The sequence below is a fragment of the Corylus avellana genome, chromosome ca8, assembly GCF_901000735.1.
Source record: "Corylus avellana chromosome ca8, CavTom2PMs-1.0".
Lineage (NCBI taxonomy): Eukaryota > Viridiplantae > Streptophyta > Magnoliopsida > Fagales > Betulaceae > Corylus > Corylus avellana.
Window position 1 is genome coordinate 9,208,456 of NC_081548.1, and position 16,618 is coordinate 9,225,073.

Genomic DNA, 16,618 nt, shown 5'->3' on the forward strand with positions numbered 1-16,618 from the left:
CATTTTTGGCCAAGGGAGGGGTGGCTCCTCTTTTTCTTTCTTTCTTTTTTTTTTTTTTTTAATATTTTTGTTTAAAAAAAAAAAAAAATTAATGCCTAAAAGGACGTCGTTTTGGGCTGGGTAGGTGTTGTAGTTTTAAGGCACAAAACGGTGTAGTTTTGGGGTTAGGGTAAAATGGGCATAAAAAGTCAAACTGGTTGACTTTAACGATGAAAACTACCAGAAGGGTCCAAAGTGAGAGCAAACTAAAGTTCAGAGGGCCTAAGTGAGAGTTTTGATAATTCAGGGGGTACTTGTCAAATCGACTGAAAGTTCAGGGGGGGCTTACTGAAGTTTCCTCGAAAACTTATTTACACAATAAGCTAATAACAATTGTACATAAAGATAAGAGTACAATTAAGTGGTGCCTTATTTACCATTATTATTATTATTATTATTATTTTATAAAGATGTTGTACATAATGATAACAGTACAATTAAGTGGGTTGCCAAAAATAGACTGATTATACAAATAAATTGATAAATCTTACCAACAAGTTAATGCTTATAACTAGACTTTGGAGTGAGGTTGCCAAAGTGTGGAAGGAACAAAAACCTTCATAATTATAACCGATGCACAGAAGCAATCAATTTCAATTATACTCACCGTCACGGAAACCTCAACAGTTCTCCTTTCATACTCAACATCCTCAAAAGTATCTAAAATATCTAATTCAGGATTTGTGATACCAAATAAGACCTGCGGAAATGAAACAATTAATCAAATTAATTATTACGTATTGTTATCATAGAAGGGTATGAACTTTTCAGAAATAAATGTGTTCATAAATATGGGTTAGACTTGAGAAGTCAATTTAACTATTATTCCCAAACAGATGTGGAGTAATACACAACTAGACAGTCTGATAAATGCTCTTGTAGTACATTCAGGGATTTGGGACAAAAGTGGCATAAGAACTCATGTGAAGTAAATGGCAATAAGTGGTGCTCAAACATATAGCTTTTCCCCTCCTGTTCAGACAAACCAACTTAAAATGGAGCAAGTAGCATCATGGCCAGTAGAATAAGAATGGGAACAGTGACAGTCAAACTGAAACATCACACAAAGTGAATGGGCACATTCATATTATTCAAATGAAATATGAAGTAACTATATTTCAATTGAAAATGGAGGATTAATAGAACTTTATGGAATGCGCAAGCTTCCCAGTTAATTTAGGAACTGCACTAGAAGTACCCACATAAGCACATCTATCACCAAGGCCAGCCCATCATGCAACAATTATCAGTTGTATTATACTCCAACTCATTTCATTATATTGTCTAAACAAAAAAGAAAAGAAAAGAAAGAAATATTTGAAGTTAAAAGCACCTCATTTCGAATCAAAGAATACATACTGCAGATTGATAGAATATGAATACTTTTGTTGACCTTGTCTACCAAGGTAATTGCTGATGCCATAAGAGGTTTTCACTTTTCTCTTATTTCCAGTGGCTCTACCCAAATGAATCAAAATTGAAGACCTAAAGAATTGCTAGAGGTAACCTAACGACCCTTCTGTTTCAGGAAAGGTTGTACAATCTGATAACAAGTGCTTTTCAACAAGTTGAAGAGATCAGTGAAGTTGTTTTGGAATCTAAGCTAGCACTTATTACTTTATCTGCTTCAGTAGATTAAATCATCTAATTAAACAAATCTTTCTCACCCAGAAATCCCAATCCTTAGTCAAGGTGGGGTACAAGAAGTCTACACATTGATTAGAAAGATATGATTTTGACTTCTAGCTTCAAAGATATAGTTTTCCTCTCTTGATTCAGTATAGGCATATTCCTTTTTTTCTTCTTCTTTTTTTTTTTTTGTTCTTTTTTTGGTCATATGGCAGAAGGCTTACCTAATCTACCAAAAATTCCAAATCCCCCAGCTATTGTTTTGATAAATTGTAAGAAAACTACTGACTACTTTCAACGAAAAGAAATCCTACTCAGACGCACAATGAATAATGTAATCTAAATTCTCGAAAACTATTATTTAAACAAATATGTAAAAGCATGAATGGATTTCAATCAAACAGACATAGAAGTGGTACAATTACTCAAAGCAAACAATGCCAGGCAGCCATTAAAATGAAATGAGTCATTATAAATACCTTTCCTGTAACTTTCTTATTCTCCACAGGAAGAATAGCTGGATAAACACGTCCTTTGACGCTAAATCTATGACTAACAGGTTCAAAACCAAAACAATACTAATGTCAGCAAACAAATAATGTACAATAAGGACCATCAAAGGAGAGAAGACTGACTTTATTAAAATGACAACAGCACCACCACCAACAACAATGCTACGATGATGGAAGGGTCACTGCAGTCATATTACACAAGAAATCGGTATGCATATGCTTCATTGCCAAGCAAACCAAACCAGAAACAAAGCCTAGGGAAGCTAACTCAGAATGAAGCAGCCAACTAAGAAACCATGCCAACCACCAAGCAGCAATACAAAAGAGAGAAATAAAGATATAAGAAGCAGCCACTCCAATATATCTAAACAAAATAGCACACTCACAAAGAGAATATTCATCTTTACATACAAATTTATAAAGAATAAAACCAAATAGAAATTAATGACTAGAACAAAAAAAAAAAAAAAAAAAAAAATCAAAGCTCACTATTAAACTCAAGGCTTTACCATCAACCTTAAGGTTGAAGCCAGAGCAATATTTAGGACTATTTCTGACAAGTGGGTATTTTCTAGCTGCAATGTTTGAAGAATATCAATTATGATCAATGTATTTTAAGAAATTTCACACTTTCACAGATTTTGTGTATTGTCCGTACAATAATAGGTTCTTAAACTTTCATGTTCATGTTTCAAAGCATAAGCAAGTTACGAGCAATCCATCCACTATGGATACATATATTTAAGAGGGAAGTGTTCAAAATCCAAAGTTATCTATCCCAAATGTTAAAACTTTTTGCCATATAGGAGAAGATAATCCATGTTGAACCATGTTTAGACATATTCTGAGTATACTTTTTTTGATATATATGAAAATGTACCTATATGTAGGGTCCGTTCACGTTGAGGTTTCAAAATGTGCGATTTAAAAAATAACGATTTCAAATTGTACAATTTGAGAATGTGATTTGTTAAAACGTAGTTAAGGGTTTGATAAAATCACGGCATGGCCTTTAAACTCACAATTTAGCCTTTAAAAACACTAAATGGCAATCAAGAAATCGATGCATGACTAGAAATAGACTTGAAAAACCAAACCAAACCAGATCAGTCCGCTATATTTGTTTCTGTCCGTTAATATTTAAAAGGCAGAAACAATTTTATACAAATTCTAAGTCAAATAACGGGATAAAGTTCATATTGATCCAAATAAATCACTGGAGATTATTGTCCCGTTACCAATTCCACATAATTGGGAATTGTATACAGAGAAACAAGAGTAATTTAGCACGTGCGTTATAAGAAAGTAGACAGCCAATCAAGCAAAAAGAGAACAAAGAGTGTGTGGGAAAGACTGACAAGCCGTTGAGGCTGGCGGATGATGATGGAGGGATACGCTTCAGGAGCACCTTGACGACGTCGTCTGCAAGGAGGCTGCCGTACACGAAGACGTTGTGAACGCTCTGAGACTGAGTCACACAACTCGCACTCATTTTTTGTCGCTCTTTCTGTTTCTCCTATTGCTCCCAGCAACACGGTAAAAATATATATATAATGGGCGGTCCTGATGCAGTAAAAAATGATGATTAAAATAGGATGCTTTTAGCAGTTAAATCTCCCAACGGTTGGGATTAAATAGAACAAAAAATAAAGGTTGAGATTTAACCAAAAAACTTTTAACTTCAGCATATGTTGTTAAAACAACTGACGGCTCATAACCTAAACACGCTTTAACGCCGTCTCTCTTGCAAAACCCGTTTCGTTGTGCTGCCTTTCAACCACACAGAGAGAGAGAGAGAGAGAGAAGAAGAAGAAGAAGCTGAAGAGAAAGAAGGTAAAGAAATTTCTTGTATTATTTTTCTTCGTTTTTTTAATTTTTTTTTTTCGCTCTCGTTCAGTTGTGATGGGTGTTGATTTGGTGATGATTTGAGGATGGATTTTGAAGCGTGAGTGAATGGGTTTAGAGAGAGAAAGGAAGAGATTTTAGAGAGAAAGATGGGTTGGGAGTTGGAGAAGATTGAGGGAGGAGAGACGCCGGCCACTGTCTGCGTGGGAGGGTTCAGAGAGAGATATGAGGGAAAGGGGGAGAAGAGAAGGTTCTGGGGCTGATTGGCACCATTCCTCCGGCGATCTCTGAATAGAGATTAATCTGAAAATGGCAGTCCAAAACTTGGGCTTGCAAGTTGCATGATAACTTGGCCTTGCATGATTAATTTTGAAAGAAAAAGAAGATCAGTGATAACTATTCAGTTTGAGAAGCTCGGGTGAAGTCTGTGAAGAATTAGACGGCGTCAAGTCAAATGTTAGCTTTAGTAGATTTTAATGAAAGTAAAACGACACAGTTTGGTTAGAAATGGGGAAACTTATGTAAGGCCTCCTGAACTTTCACCCGATTTTACAGACCTCATAAACTTTCAAATCTCTCATTTTAGACCTGAACTTCTATTTGCTCTCACTTTGGACATCTCTGTTAGTTTTCAACGTTAGATTAAACGGTTTGACTTTTTATACCCATTATATCCTTACGTTAAAATTACATTGTTTTGGGCCTCAAGACTACAACACCCACCCAGCCTAAAGCGACGTTGTTTTAGATATTAAAATTATTATTATTATTTTAAAAAATAAAAAAAGATAAAGCAAATTTTTTTTTTAATTTAAAAAAAACAAATCGTGCTGAAGGTAAAAAAAAAAAAAAAAAAAAAAATGGGTTGGTGTAATGGCCACTGGTGGCCAGACGCCTTCCCCATACTGTTAGGTCAGCCTAAACCCCTCGTCACCCCCAAACCTCCCAAAACCCAAAACCACTCCCAAAGTTTCCTGGACCCCAAGCCCCCATCCCTTTTTTTTTTTAGGTGGCTGAAGCCATCTTTTTAAAAAAAAAAAAAAAACCAATTTTAATGCCCAAAACGGCTGGTTTTTTATTTATTTATTTTAAGTTTTTCAATATTTTTAATGTTTTGCATTTTCTTTTCTTTTTCTTTTTAAAGAAAAAAATAATAATTTTAATGCTCAAAACGGTGTCGTTTTAGGCTGAAGTGAGTGTAGTTTTGGGCATTTTTAGAATTTCAAGTGGGCTGAGTAGGATATAATGGGCATAAAAAGTCAGACAGTTTGACTTTAACGTTAAAAACTAACAAAGGGGTCTAAAGTGAGAGCAAATGGAAGTTTAGGGGTTCAAAATGAGAGATTTGGAACTTCAGGGAGGGTCTGTAAAATCGGGTGGAAGTTCAAGGGGCCTTACTAAAGTATCCCGGTTAGAAATTGTTTTCGTTAAATCTCAACCTTTGTCGTTTCATCTTAGGTTTTCAATATGTTCATTAGATGATTTTAATGAAAATAAAACGTCATAGTTTGTATTTATTTTGTATTTATTTTTTTTATTAATTTAATTATTTTTTAGGGAAAATTACAGTTTACCTCTCAAAGTTGAGAATGTTTTTCAATTCGAACATCAAAGTTTCAATTTTTGTAATCCACCCCCAAAGTTCTAAATTTTTACAATTTAACCAATTATATTCAAAACTTCTCATATTACTACTAATTTTTTATTTTTTATTTTTTTATAAAAAATGTTAAAAAAAATTTGGGGTGGCTACGCCATCTATCCATTTTTGTACTCTCAAATTTATTTATTTTTTTTATAAAAAATAAAAATTAGGGGCACTATGAGAATTTTGAGATAATATTGGTCAAATTGAAAAAATTGAAACTTTGTGAAGGTGAATTACAAAAATTGAAATTTTGGTACGCTGTAAACTTTTAGGGTAAACAGTAATTTTTCATATTTTTTAAAGCGATCATTTAACATGAATATTGATTAAGAACATTAATTTTTTTTTTATTAACTTAAATTTTCAGGAGTCTTTTTGCGCAGCGGGAAAATTCCACACCAGGACTCCATCTTCTAACCTTAATGTATTTTCGCCCTAATATTTTTCTCTCTAAAATCTCTCTCTGAGAACCTTTTTCACTACGCCAACGTTCCGGGCCACCGCACCACCGCACGGCGTTGCTCACGGTAAGACAGCCGCGCCTTCTAGCTACAGATTCTCGACAAATCGACCAAAGGTAAGAGAAAGATCACATTTTTATTTTTTATTTGTTATATTGTTGTGCTGTTGATTTTTTTTTTTTGTTTTTTCTCGTTGTTTTGTTGTTGAGGGGTAATTATTTGTTTGTAAAGTTTTGTTTTGTCTGCTATTTTCTGGTTTTGAAGGAGTCTGTTTAGTGCGTTTGAGAGTTTGAGTTAGTTTGGCTTTGAAGCTTGTTCTCTGCCTTGTTGCTCTCGTTTTTCTGGTTTTGAGTCTCTACAGTGTTCATACTTGTTTGGTTTATAATAGATTATCATTTATTCAAAAAAAAGAAAAAAAAGAAAGAAAAATTATTTGTTTGTAATAATACTCATTCGATACGAAGCGAGTTTGTAATTTCTAAGTACCAATTTGCAGTGCCAAGAATGGTTGAGGATGGCCTGTTTTTTATTTTGTTTCAGGAATACTTGCTGTTTTCCTTTCCAGTTTTTTAAAATTTAATTTTGCTAATATAATTTTGTGATCCACGTCTTCGATTTTGCGAAAACATTTGCTTTTGATACTTTCTGAAGTTATGAAATGATGTCAATAAATCAATGTGATGCTGCTGCCCCCTAATGTGATTTTGCAGTGATTCTGTTGTTGTCTTTATTGTGCTTGTTGATGATGAACATATTTTTGCTCTTCCACAACTTAAGAGTTCAAAATACTTAATACTTGTTAACGGGTGTTTACTTGTGTATGTGTAAATGGAACCTCTGCTTATCCAACCTTGAACATAAGTGAGTAGCAACCATGAATATGCCTGTGAAAGCAAAATGAGCGACTCAAATGCCCATTTCAGCTTAATTTTTGGATCAGTGGGCTCACTTTCTTTTCTACCTTGTGGGGAACATGTTAACAGATGGTAAAATTGAATACTTGTGGAAAATATTGTAACATTAGGTTTATTTGGTTTAGGTAGATGCCCTATTACTTTCCCTGTGGAAATGAACATTCTCTTGTCTCGTAAAGTATGGAAAGGAGCTTTCTTTTGATGAATTTACATCAAGTGGAGAGAGCAAAGACAATGATACCATCACACTTCTTGTAAAGAACATCAAGCCAAAATTTCATTAATTTTCTGGTTAAAAATTGAATTGGAAGGTTGTCCATGGGTACAACAATCCAGCCTTGTCTTTCTGCAAGTTTTCTCTCTTAGTCTAGTATGAAGAAGGCGTGGCTTGCTAGTCTCGGCCAATCTGCGAGAGAACCAAACCTTGATAGGGTCCCAAGTTGAGGTTGCCAAACCATAATAGTAAAAAAATAAACATTCTCAAGCATTCTGTTTAGCTTCTGCTCTCAAATGTGCCCAATGTTGCTATTGAAGCCAATCTCCAATGAATCTTACCTTTTTGTCATCCAAAGTTGGTGAGAGAGATGCACAGAAGAAATGTATTATCTCATGCAGAAAGTTAATAGTGCATTCTTTTGGAAAATTCATGACCAAATCTAGATAGCCAGAAATAAGCGGAAATATGGTCTACAATTTCATCATCAGCAAAGCTAATGATTTTCAGATAAAATCTCAAAAAAATGACTGTAGCTGTATTTTTATTTATTTGTTTTTTCCCCAAGTCCTACATTAGCTGTTTGCTAATCTTACATGTCTGCTGCTGCGGACAGTTTTTATTTTTTATTTTTTTATTTTTATTTTTATTTTTTATAACTTACCTGTTGAAGAGCTTCACTGATTGTATCAGGGCACATGAAGAAAGCATATGCAAAAGCATTGTCAATTTCCTTGTTACTTGTTAAGATTCTGTGACCATTATAAATGTTGGATGCAAGGGTTGTTGGTAGCAGGATTGCTAATTTTTTATATAAGTACCTGACACAAACCAACACAAAATAAGTGAGTTAGGGTGAGGGGTTTGACCATCGTAATTAAGTAGGTCGGGTTAAGGTTGACTTATATAGTCTTATACTCATGTCTCGATGTGATTCGAACCCGACATGCAATATTTAGGGCTGGCAATTTTTATGACTCCCAAATCCGACACAAAATTAGCAGGTTATAATTGAGAGGTTTGACCATTTTAATCAAATGGGTTGAGTTAGAGTTATACCTGTGCTTCGAAATGACTTGAACACGATATGCGAACATGAATTATCACCCCCAGTACGTAGCCTTAAAACATGTTCTTGGAACAGATTTTAAGGGGTTTATTTTCTTTGATTGACACGCTATTGGAAGAGAGGTAATATGGTGACTTTTATTTATTTATTTTTTTTTTCTCTCTCTCTCTCTCTCTCTCTCTCTCAATGACTCCAAACTGTCATAGATCTTGATATAGAAAGTTGTATTGTCTTGTTGATTAGGGCAGATCTTGGAGAGACACAACAATAATCTTGACATGGACAAAGTATTATGTTATACAGATTAGTAGTCGTTCTGTTTTTCTGTGTCATGTTGTATGTGTAACCCCATGTTATGCAATCATTTATGCTAAATATGTGTCTTGTTTCTTTGGTTGGGCTTGGTATGGCAAAGGACTTTCAAAATTTTTATGCCTAATGCCTGTATTAACTATCTGGCCTAAGTAAAATAAAACAAATAACTTATCTTTTCTCCAAGCTATGTTATGTTCTACAATTTTTCTTTTGAAAATCTCCGAAAATCACCTTACTACCATTTTATTCATTACGTGATGGTTTCAAATTTGTAGTTGTTCCACAATTGCTTTTCCTTGTATTTTTTGGGTTTGGGTAAATTTGATGGTATTTTGCTGTTGAAGACAATTGATTTTGTGGTTGTGGTTTGAACGTTAGAAGATTAATTGGACAATGGAAATAGATAGAGTAGATGGGCGTACAGCAAACCAGTTGAGACCACTCGCTTGCTCCCGCAACATCCTCAACCGTGCACATGGCTCTGCCAGTTGGTCTCAGGGTAAATCTTTTTCTTTTTTGCTTTTAATTGTTTGAATTTTTCTTTTGCTGGGAATTTTTCAATAATCTGTTGTCTTGGCTTATCTTGTCATTCTAGTCCTATGTATTTTATCACATTTCTTATTGGGTTTGGGTCCTTTTTTATTTATTTATTTTCCTTTTTGGTTTTGAAGTTGTTTTTGCTAACTTTTAGTTAGTTACTTTGTGTTGGTTTTTTTTTGGGTTGGGGTATCACATCTTACCATTTTTATTTATTTTTTTGGGTTGGTAATGCTTGTTTTTTAGGAGACACCAAAGTTCTTGCTGCAGTTTATGGACCAAAAGCCGGAACAAAGAAGAACGAAAACCCTGAGAAGGCTTGCATTGAAGTGATTTGGAAGCCTAAGACAGGGCAAATTGGTGAGTTCTCTATCAACTTTTGTTACCCAACTTTGCATTTGGCTAATACTGCCATTACTATAATATGCTTACAATAAAAGTTTCAAAATGTGCCTACTTAATGTGGTTGTTTTCTCAACATGTAACTTCGATGGGAACTGGGATATTGTAATTATCTAGAAATATCAAAATTAATGTGGTTGACAATTTATGCAGGAGTTTTAGTTTAGCATTTAATTGGTGGTAAATATCTTGCTTGAAGCCAGTTAAGTCACATGAATCCTTGCTTTGGGTTTGCCACTTCATGAAGATGGGAATCAGTCATTTTTCAGTGGACGAGGGGTTTCATATGAATAAACATGTTAATGGGATTTGGAATACAAACAGTGACCTCTGGTTCAAGGTGTGGCTTATACGACTCCTGTCATTTGAACTTGTGTGTTTCGCTGTGGTTCAGGAAAACCTGAAAAGGAGTATGAGATGATAGTGAAGAGGACTTTGCAAAGCATTTGCGTTTTGACTATCAATCCAAATACCACCACATCTGTTATTGTTCAGGTAAGTTGGTTTGGTTTTTGTGGACATATTTTTGCCTTTTCTTGGACCTTGTGTTGCTTTGGCTGTTCCTTAGTCATGGCTACATAATGACTGTGGTTCTGAATAGGTGACCTTAGTGTTGTTAGTCTTGTATTTTCTATATCGTAACATTATGATCCTAAGTGTCCGAAGTGTCCCACATAGCTTTAGTACAATCTTAACCATATGTCTAAAGCTCTTGGACACTCTCTTTGTAAGCCGGTTTTCAAGGTGAGTTTTGCATAAGGCTTGTATCATTTGGTATCAAAACCAAGCACTACGTATTGGGTTCGAGTCATGGAGGGAGACGACCTATTAGATAGAGTGGACCGCTGTGGATGTTAGTTGCGGAGTGTGGTAGTATATCACGATCCTAAGTGTTCCACATGACTTGAGTAGAATCTTAACCATGTTTATATAAGTTATTGGGTACTCTTTCCTTGCAAGCCAGTTTTCATGGGTGAGTTCAAGGTTTGTATCAGTTGACTACCCCCAAAACTGACCCCCGGGGGGGGGGGTGTGGTTGGGGCAGTTTCTATTTACCCATCATGCTAACAAGTAAATAGAAAGGGTATAGGCTATCATTCATCTGCATCTCTTAACAGTGTCTGTTGTAGCTCAGAACTGAGTTAAGGGGCTCATTCTTCAAATACCTTAGGTGTTGATGTGTACCTTTTTGAAGCTACTATTGAAATATTTTCATCTAATTACAGTACCATATCTGAGTTTTTTATGTTTCTGTTGCAGGTTGTCAACGATGATGGTTCTGTATCCTTCATGGTTATGCATCTTTCACATAATATGGTTAGCAGTTTCTGGAGATTTGATATGATGATAGTTATCAATTTTATTCTACTTTGGCTGGATATTTCATACTGGCGAGTAAACCAGTCCACCAACCTTCTATTCCATTTTGTTAAAAAATTCAGTCTATTTTGCTCCCTTCCTTTCAGCCAACATTTATGTTTCGGCCTGGTTCAGTTTTGTAAAATTACTTTTATTAATATTTAACGGTTAGTATGGTCAAAGTAAGACATTGACCATTTGATTTGTGATTAAAAGGAACAATATACACATGCATGCATATATATGGTTTGTATTTTCCTTTCCTATAGGCAAGCCAAAGTAGTCATTGGAATATAATTGACAACTTTAACTAATATTGCCTCCATGTAAATCTTTGCATACCTTTGTGGAACTTCTATTCTACAAATGCTACCATTCATTTTTATGCTTTAAAAGTCCTCATTAAGATTTGCATTAAGGGGGGGGTTACATTTTGCTTTATATTTTATATTTTTCTTTTATTGAGGACCTTCATACATCCTGTGGAAAAGGTTAAATGACTTGACTGAGCGTCTCTTTTAACCTTTTAAAATTTGTCCTGTTTTCCCTGGAAATTTGTACTTAAAAGCTTCATTTGTGAAGGGGTGTTTGGAGGTCCCTTGGATTTGACTCGTTTTGATATGCTTCACACAGAAAATGTTATTGTTGCACCTCCATTTCATTTACCTCTTATATTTTAAGGTACTTTTTCATGGAGGAGATAATATTTTTATATTTTTTTTGGTACGGAGCCCAGTCCTTGTACCAAATATACAATTCATTTTGTATTGACTGTTCAATTGGTTGACTAGTGCCATTTTAGTGCCATGGAGGAACACAAGGTCTTAACTTTATTACCGTGAGACATCAATTTCCTTGATCTAGGCACTTATCATGAGGAAAGAGAAGACAAAAGAAAAAGAAAAATCACCTATGCCTTGTAGGATTTTCCAGCTTCACCACCATCTTATTATTTGTTGTCTGCTTTTCTATGTCAATGTGATGAAAAACTCCTTTACTAAATTTTTTGCGTAGCTTCTCCCATGTGCCATCAATGCGGCATGTGCTGCCCTTGTTGATGCTGGAATTCCTCTAAAACATCTTGCTGGTAATAAATAATTATGGTTATCTTCCATGTTTCTCTTCGATGAGTGTGTGCTGACAGTTTTAAACTGCTATTGGCAGTTGCAATATGTTGTTGTTTAGCAGATAGTGGATGCGTTTTACTGGATCCCACCAAGCTAGAAGAACAGGTGATTATATTTTTTCTTGCTTTCCATTTATAGTACTTCTTAGGGTTCTGATATTTTATCTTTTTTATTTTTATTTTTTAATTTTTTTTTATTGCTTCTGCACCCTCATCAATGGTTTTGGTAAAACAAATTTTAGTATATTGCTGAAAATGCTAGAGTACAAATCAAACTAAAATAAACAAATTGTCTGTTTGTTTTCTTTTCCTAACACTTTCTCAGCAATCAAACAGAGAACAAATGCCAAAAACATGACATTTGAAGATTTGTTTCATTTAGACCAGTTTGAATCTTAATTTTAAGCTGAGAAAAAAGAGCACCACCACTCTACTGAGACTAACAAATAAAAAAGTTAAAAGATCACTTTTTGTTTTATTCCAAAATTTCTTCTAGCCTGAGGTAAATTTCTTTTCTTTTTCTTTCTCTTTCTCGGCGACTGAACATAAAAGTGATATCAAAAGGCTCACCTTTGAGGATCTATTCTGCTCAAACCACCTTCAACCTCGAAGTATCCTGTATGATTATCAAAGCAGGTAACTTCTATTCATAGAAAGTTTGTGAAGGAAGGTGGATTTTGCAGAATCATGATTCAAAGTGGGCAGTACAGAGAGGGTATTGTCTTTTTAAGTTAGTCGAATGCAAATGCATTCACGGTATGCTTGCCTGCACATTGTGAACCCTGGCACTCTGCTAGTCTCGAGTTCTTTGAGGCATTCTGGCCAAAATTTCCCTTGATTTGCAAGCGAAATTACAGATTGTGTTCAAAATGAAGGAAGTAGGATCTGTGCTTGTCATTGATTTGGTGGATACGGTTGTCTTTTGAGAGTGGTGCTGGAGTTGATGTTTGGTGAGTGGAGGTGCACACGTTTTCCAGTGCTCAGTCACTCGCTGCCAGATTTCTTCACCACATTAAGGGGATTGGAGTCTGGGTTGAAAGCTGAGCTTGAGTAGATGGTTGGGTTGGTGAGCATGTGGTTGTGGGAGGCGGGAAAACAAGAAGAGATGAAGGATGATACTGTTTGAAGGTTATTTTTGTTCATATGATCGACTGGTTATTGAGGGCGTGGAAGCAGCAAAAAATGATGCAGAAATATCAGCACCCTAATTCATATTGTTGTGCCTTTTTAAATGCATCCTCTTGTTATTGTCTGCATCATTCCCAAAGTGTCTAAAATCTTAACCTAAAATTGAAAAACTCATTACATTGTAAATATACTCTTAGGTAATCTGTTTGCACAGTTGTGGTTTCTCTACTGTGACAAGAAATCTATGCATACGTTATGTTTTGAGATTTAAAGACGGACATTTTCAATATTGGGCTTCTTTGGTTTATACTTAAAATATGTCACCCTTAATTTGTCTTATGTTTGCAGAAAACGAAAGCATTTGCATATTTGGTCTTTCCGAACTTGACTCTCTCTATCCTCCCGGAAGGATCATTAAAGGTGGAAGGGGAGCCAGTGGAACAGGCAATTATCACATCTGTTACCCAGGGTGCAATGTCAGGTATCTGTAACACTTACAGGAATCTTGTTTCATCTCTTAATCTTGAAGATTTACTAGTCTTTTTTCTGGGTATTCAATGTTTCCTTAGCATTCTTCTTTGTGTGAGCTCAGCTTTTCTTTACTCCTAATTTTGAATGAGTTAAATCTTAGTTACACGTTAGTTCAATTGGCCTCATCTCCTTACCAGCCTTTAGTAATTAATGGTTGAGGGCAATTGTATATTTATTCCAATGGTCTGGTGAAACTGATTTTCCAGGAGTTATAATTTAAAAGGGCAGATGCAATTTCCCATCCTGATCAAGTCAACTTCATCCTTGATTTATTGGACAAACTGCTGTATTCTTGATTCCCAACAGATTTCCCAGACTTTTGTCAACAATAGGTATCTAGTTGATCAAGGAAATGGTTTTCCCAGGAAAGCTGGAAAATTGGCTTCACTGGTCATTAGTATTTCACACTTCTAATCCTGGAACAATTTCTGGTTAATATCTCCCTCTTAGGTTAACAGAGGTTGGCATATTTCTGAGATGTTGGAAGTCCAACCTGAGCCACCCGAATTTTCAACAGTTTGTCTAATTAGCAGGCGCTCTTCATTTTAGGCTCTTCAATATTACATAAAAATTTCTCTTACTTGGTCAGAAGAGGATTATGTCTCAGAAGTTTGTGTGTGTCTCTTTATGGGTTCAAGAGTTTTGATTATTGATCTAATTTGGTTCTTGCTTAAAACTGGTCCAGTGGATGATTATCTTCGATGTCTTGAACGAGGACGTGCTGCGAGTGCTAAGATGTCTGCTTTCCTCAGGAGGAGCTTGCCACTGCAAAACCCTAGTGACTCATCTAAAGCTGGGTGATTTCAAAAGTTATTGGGAGTAATTTACAGACAATCTCAATGGAAGTTTAACTGGTGCTGGTTTTTAAGCCAATCCTTTCTAAATGGTGGCAGTTGTACCTGATGAAAGAAGTCCTATGTGAAAGATATTCATGGCTGCTACTATAACCCCACCGCATGTTGTAGTCTGGTATTGGTAGGTGTTTTCAATCTCACAAGTATGGTCTTCCGGACGAAATTGTGTTTGGAGATTCAATTTATATGAAGAATCATGTTCCTCTTCTTCTTAGTCACATGTGTTTGTATTTTTGATTGGTGGATATACTTATAAAATATAGAAGATTGAAAAAAATTATAAAGGGAACTTCAGTACTTATTCCTGAAGTATTAGTGTTTTTGTAATCATAATTTCAAACTTTTAATTCTTGCAGTGTCGGTATTCCAATTTTTTTTTTTTTTTCCTTTTAATTTCACATTTATTTTTAAAAAAACCGCAATACGTTTCACATTTTTCTGCCAAAGCCGAGTATTGGGCCAAAGCCCCACTTCCTTTGAACTAAAGTGGTTATTTTATCTATTATATGACCTTCTAGTTTCACATACCCATCTAGCCATATTGTATTGTGATAATCAAGTTGATCTTCACATTGATGCAAATCCCGTCTTTCATGAGCGTAGCAAGCATATTGAGATTGATTGCTCAAACTTCGTACATTTCCACTTCAAATCAACCAGCCATATTTTCACCAAGGCACAAGGACCACAGATCAATTTCATCACTTAATTGATTTTTTGTTTTTCTTTGTGTACAGATGTGTCATTATAATCTTCCTTTATTTGCTATAGCTGTAATCACGGTAACTAACCATCAATATATAGGTGCCAGAAAATGCATCATTTGGATGGATGATACATCATACATGATACATAAAATGCAAGTTGTTTGGTATCCTTTACTAATCCTCAAAAAGTTAATAACTTTTACATCTTATTATTCAAATCTCTCTCTAACTTTCTCACTCTCTCTCCCCATACATGGCCTCATCTAAAGAAATGACATGATGATGGGGGGTCAAAAAGATTAAAAAAAAAAAGAAAAAGAAGGAAAATCCAAAAGCTATCTGCACATTGGGCTTTGCTGGTGGTGAGAAGGAGTAAGCCGGTTCTCTGATGAGCAGCATTCCTGCATGAAGAACACCTCCTTCTTTTCCTCCACCATCTTCAAAATATTCTCAAACACACAAACATCACAAGGAATCCTCAAAACCCCTGTCTGCTGAAACCCAAATTCCTCCTCTGCTTGTCTCAGTAGAATATGAAAAGCATGATGATCCAAATACTCTGTTGGTATTACAAATCTCTTCAACTCTTCTCCAACACAAACGGCAAGGAAGCCTTTTGGGATGGAGGATTCGGATAAAGAAAGTGTTCTCTTCAGAAACTTGATGCTCTTTCTGCTGCTGCTGCTTCTGCTCATTGTCTTTGAGGAGTTGGCAAGCTTTCTCCACTTCTTGAGGATCTGTTGAAGCCTAACAATTTGTCTGATTTTGTTAGACTTCTTTGAATCCATGGCGATGGGGTGTGTCTGTTTCTTGCTTGCTGTTGTCAACTTCAGATGCATATGTTTCCAATTTATAGAGGGTTGGGAGTTGGGACCTCCAAATTCTGAGATTTAGAGGTGATTATATAAAAATAATTTTTAATAAAAAAAATTACTTATTTTATTTAGAAATTAGCTTTCCAGTTTAATCTGGTAGACCATGTCGGTTGATTTCATGTTTTTTTTTTTTTTTCACCATTAATTAATGACAGGGTACTGAGATTCTGAGGAGTAAAATTAAAATATGATATTAATCTTTGGTTATTTTTGTGACTTGTTTGGTTTCCAATGCAAACTGCCCCAATAGTCAATGGACCTCGTACAATTCAATTGTACTTTTCAAAACTCTTTATTTGAATGCTATGATTTAACTGCCGTGGTGGTCTTGGAATTAGGTATTTAAGACTTCAAGAAAATCCCATGTGAAGTAAAAGCCCCCCCCCCCCCACGCCCCCTTCTCTTTTTTTTAATGAATACTGTTGACAAATACGGTATTTTATTCCAAACTAA

At 35.3% G+C, this 16,618-nt stretch overlaps 3 protein-coding genes across 5 annotated transcripts in view; 1 reads left to right on the forward strand and 2 right to left on the reverse strand.

The window, feature by feature from the left end:
* The window catches only part of LOC132190145 (AIG2-like protein D), a 6,267-nt gene extending 2,551 nt beyond the window's left edge, over positions 1-3,716 (reverse strand). The window contains exons 1-3 of the mRNA XM_059605045.1: positions 3,539-3,716; positions 2,148-2,220; positions 647-739 (exon numbers count right to left, since the gene is read on the reverse strand). Coding sequence (XP_059461028.1) covers positions 647-739; positions 2,148-2,220; positions 3,539-3,672 — 300 coding nt within the window. The 5' untranslated portion in view covers positions 3,673-3,716. The remainder of the gene's footprint in view (positions 1-646; positions 740-2,147; positions 2,221-3,538) is intronic.
* Positions 3,717-6,040: 2,324 nt separating this feature from the next.
* On the forward strand, positions 6,041-14,910 carry LOC132190016 (exosome complex exonuclease RRP46 homolog). Of its 3 annotated transcripts, none has more exons than XM_059604888.1 (9): positions 6,041-6,250; positions 9,025-9,145; positions 9,430-9,543; positions 9,980-10,080; positions 10,846-10,902; positions 11,959-12,031; positions 12,109-12,176; positions 13,547-13,679; positions 14,415-14,910. In XM_059604888.1, the coding sequence occupies exons 2-9, from the start codon at positions 9,040-9,042 to the stop codon at positions 14,528-14,530; spliced, it is 768 nt and encodes a 255-aa protein (XP_059460871.1). In that variant the 5' UTR covers positions 6,041-6,250; positions 9,025-9,039; the 3' UTR covers positions 14,531-14,910. The 3 variants fall into 3 exon arrangements, with proteins under 3 accessions (XP_059460871.1, XP_059460873.1, XP_059460872.1); XM_059604890.1 differs by having other exon boundaries at positions 10,846-10,866; XM_059604889.1 differs by having other exon boundaries at positions 9,028-9,145.
* A 707-nt stretch (positions 14,911-15,617) lies between these two features.
* LOC132190680 (auxin-responsive protein SAUR71-like) lies at positions 15,618-16,154 on the reverse strand. Its single transcript, XM_059605721.1, has one exon. It carries the CDS (start codon positions 16,127-16,129, stop codon positions 15,626-15,628), a length of 504 nt encoding a protein of 167 aa, XP_059461704.1. The 5' UTR covers positions 16,130-16,154; the 3' UTR covers positions 15,618-15,625.
* Between the last annotated feature and the right edge of the window lie 464 nt (positions 16,155-16,618).

Coding starts and splice junctions, on each gene's coding strand:
- LOC132190016 (XM_059604888.1), top strand. CDS start 9,040: ATGGAAATAGATAGAGTAGATGGGCGTACAGCAAACCAGTTGAGACCA. Junction 9,544..9,979: donor GCCTAAGACAGGGCAAATTG/GTGAGTTCTCTA, acceptor GCTGTGGTTCAG/GAAAACCTGAAAAGGAGTAT. Junction 10,903..11,958: donor TGCATCTTTCACATAATATG/GTTAGCAGTTTC, acceptor TTTTTTGCGTAG/CTTCTCCCATGTGCCATCAA.
- LOC132190680 (XM_059605721.1), bottom strand. CDS start 16,129: ATGCATCTGAAGTTGACAACAGCAAGCAAGAAACAGACACACCCCATC.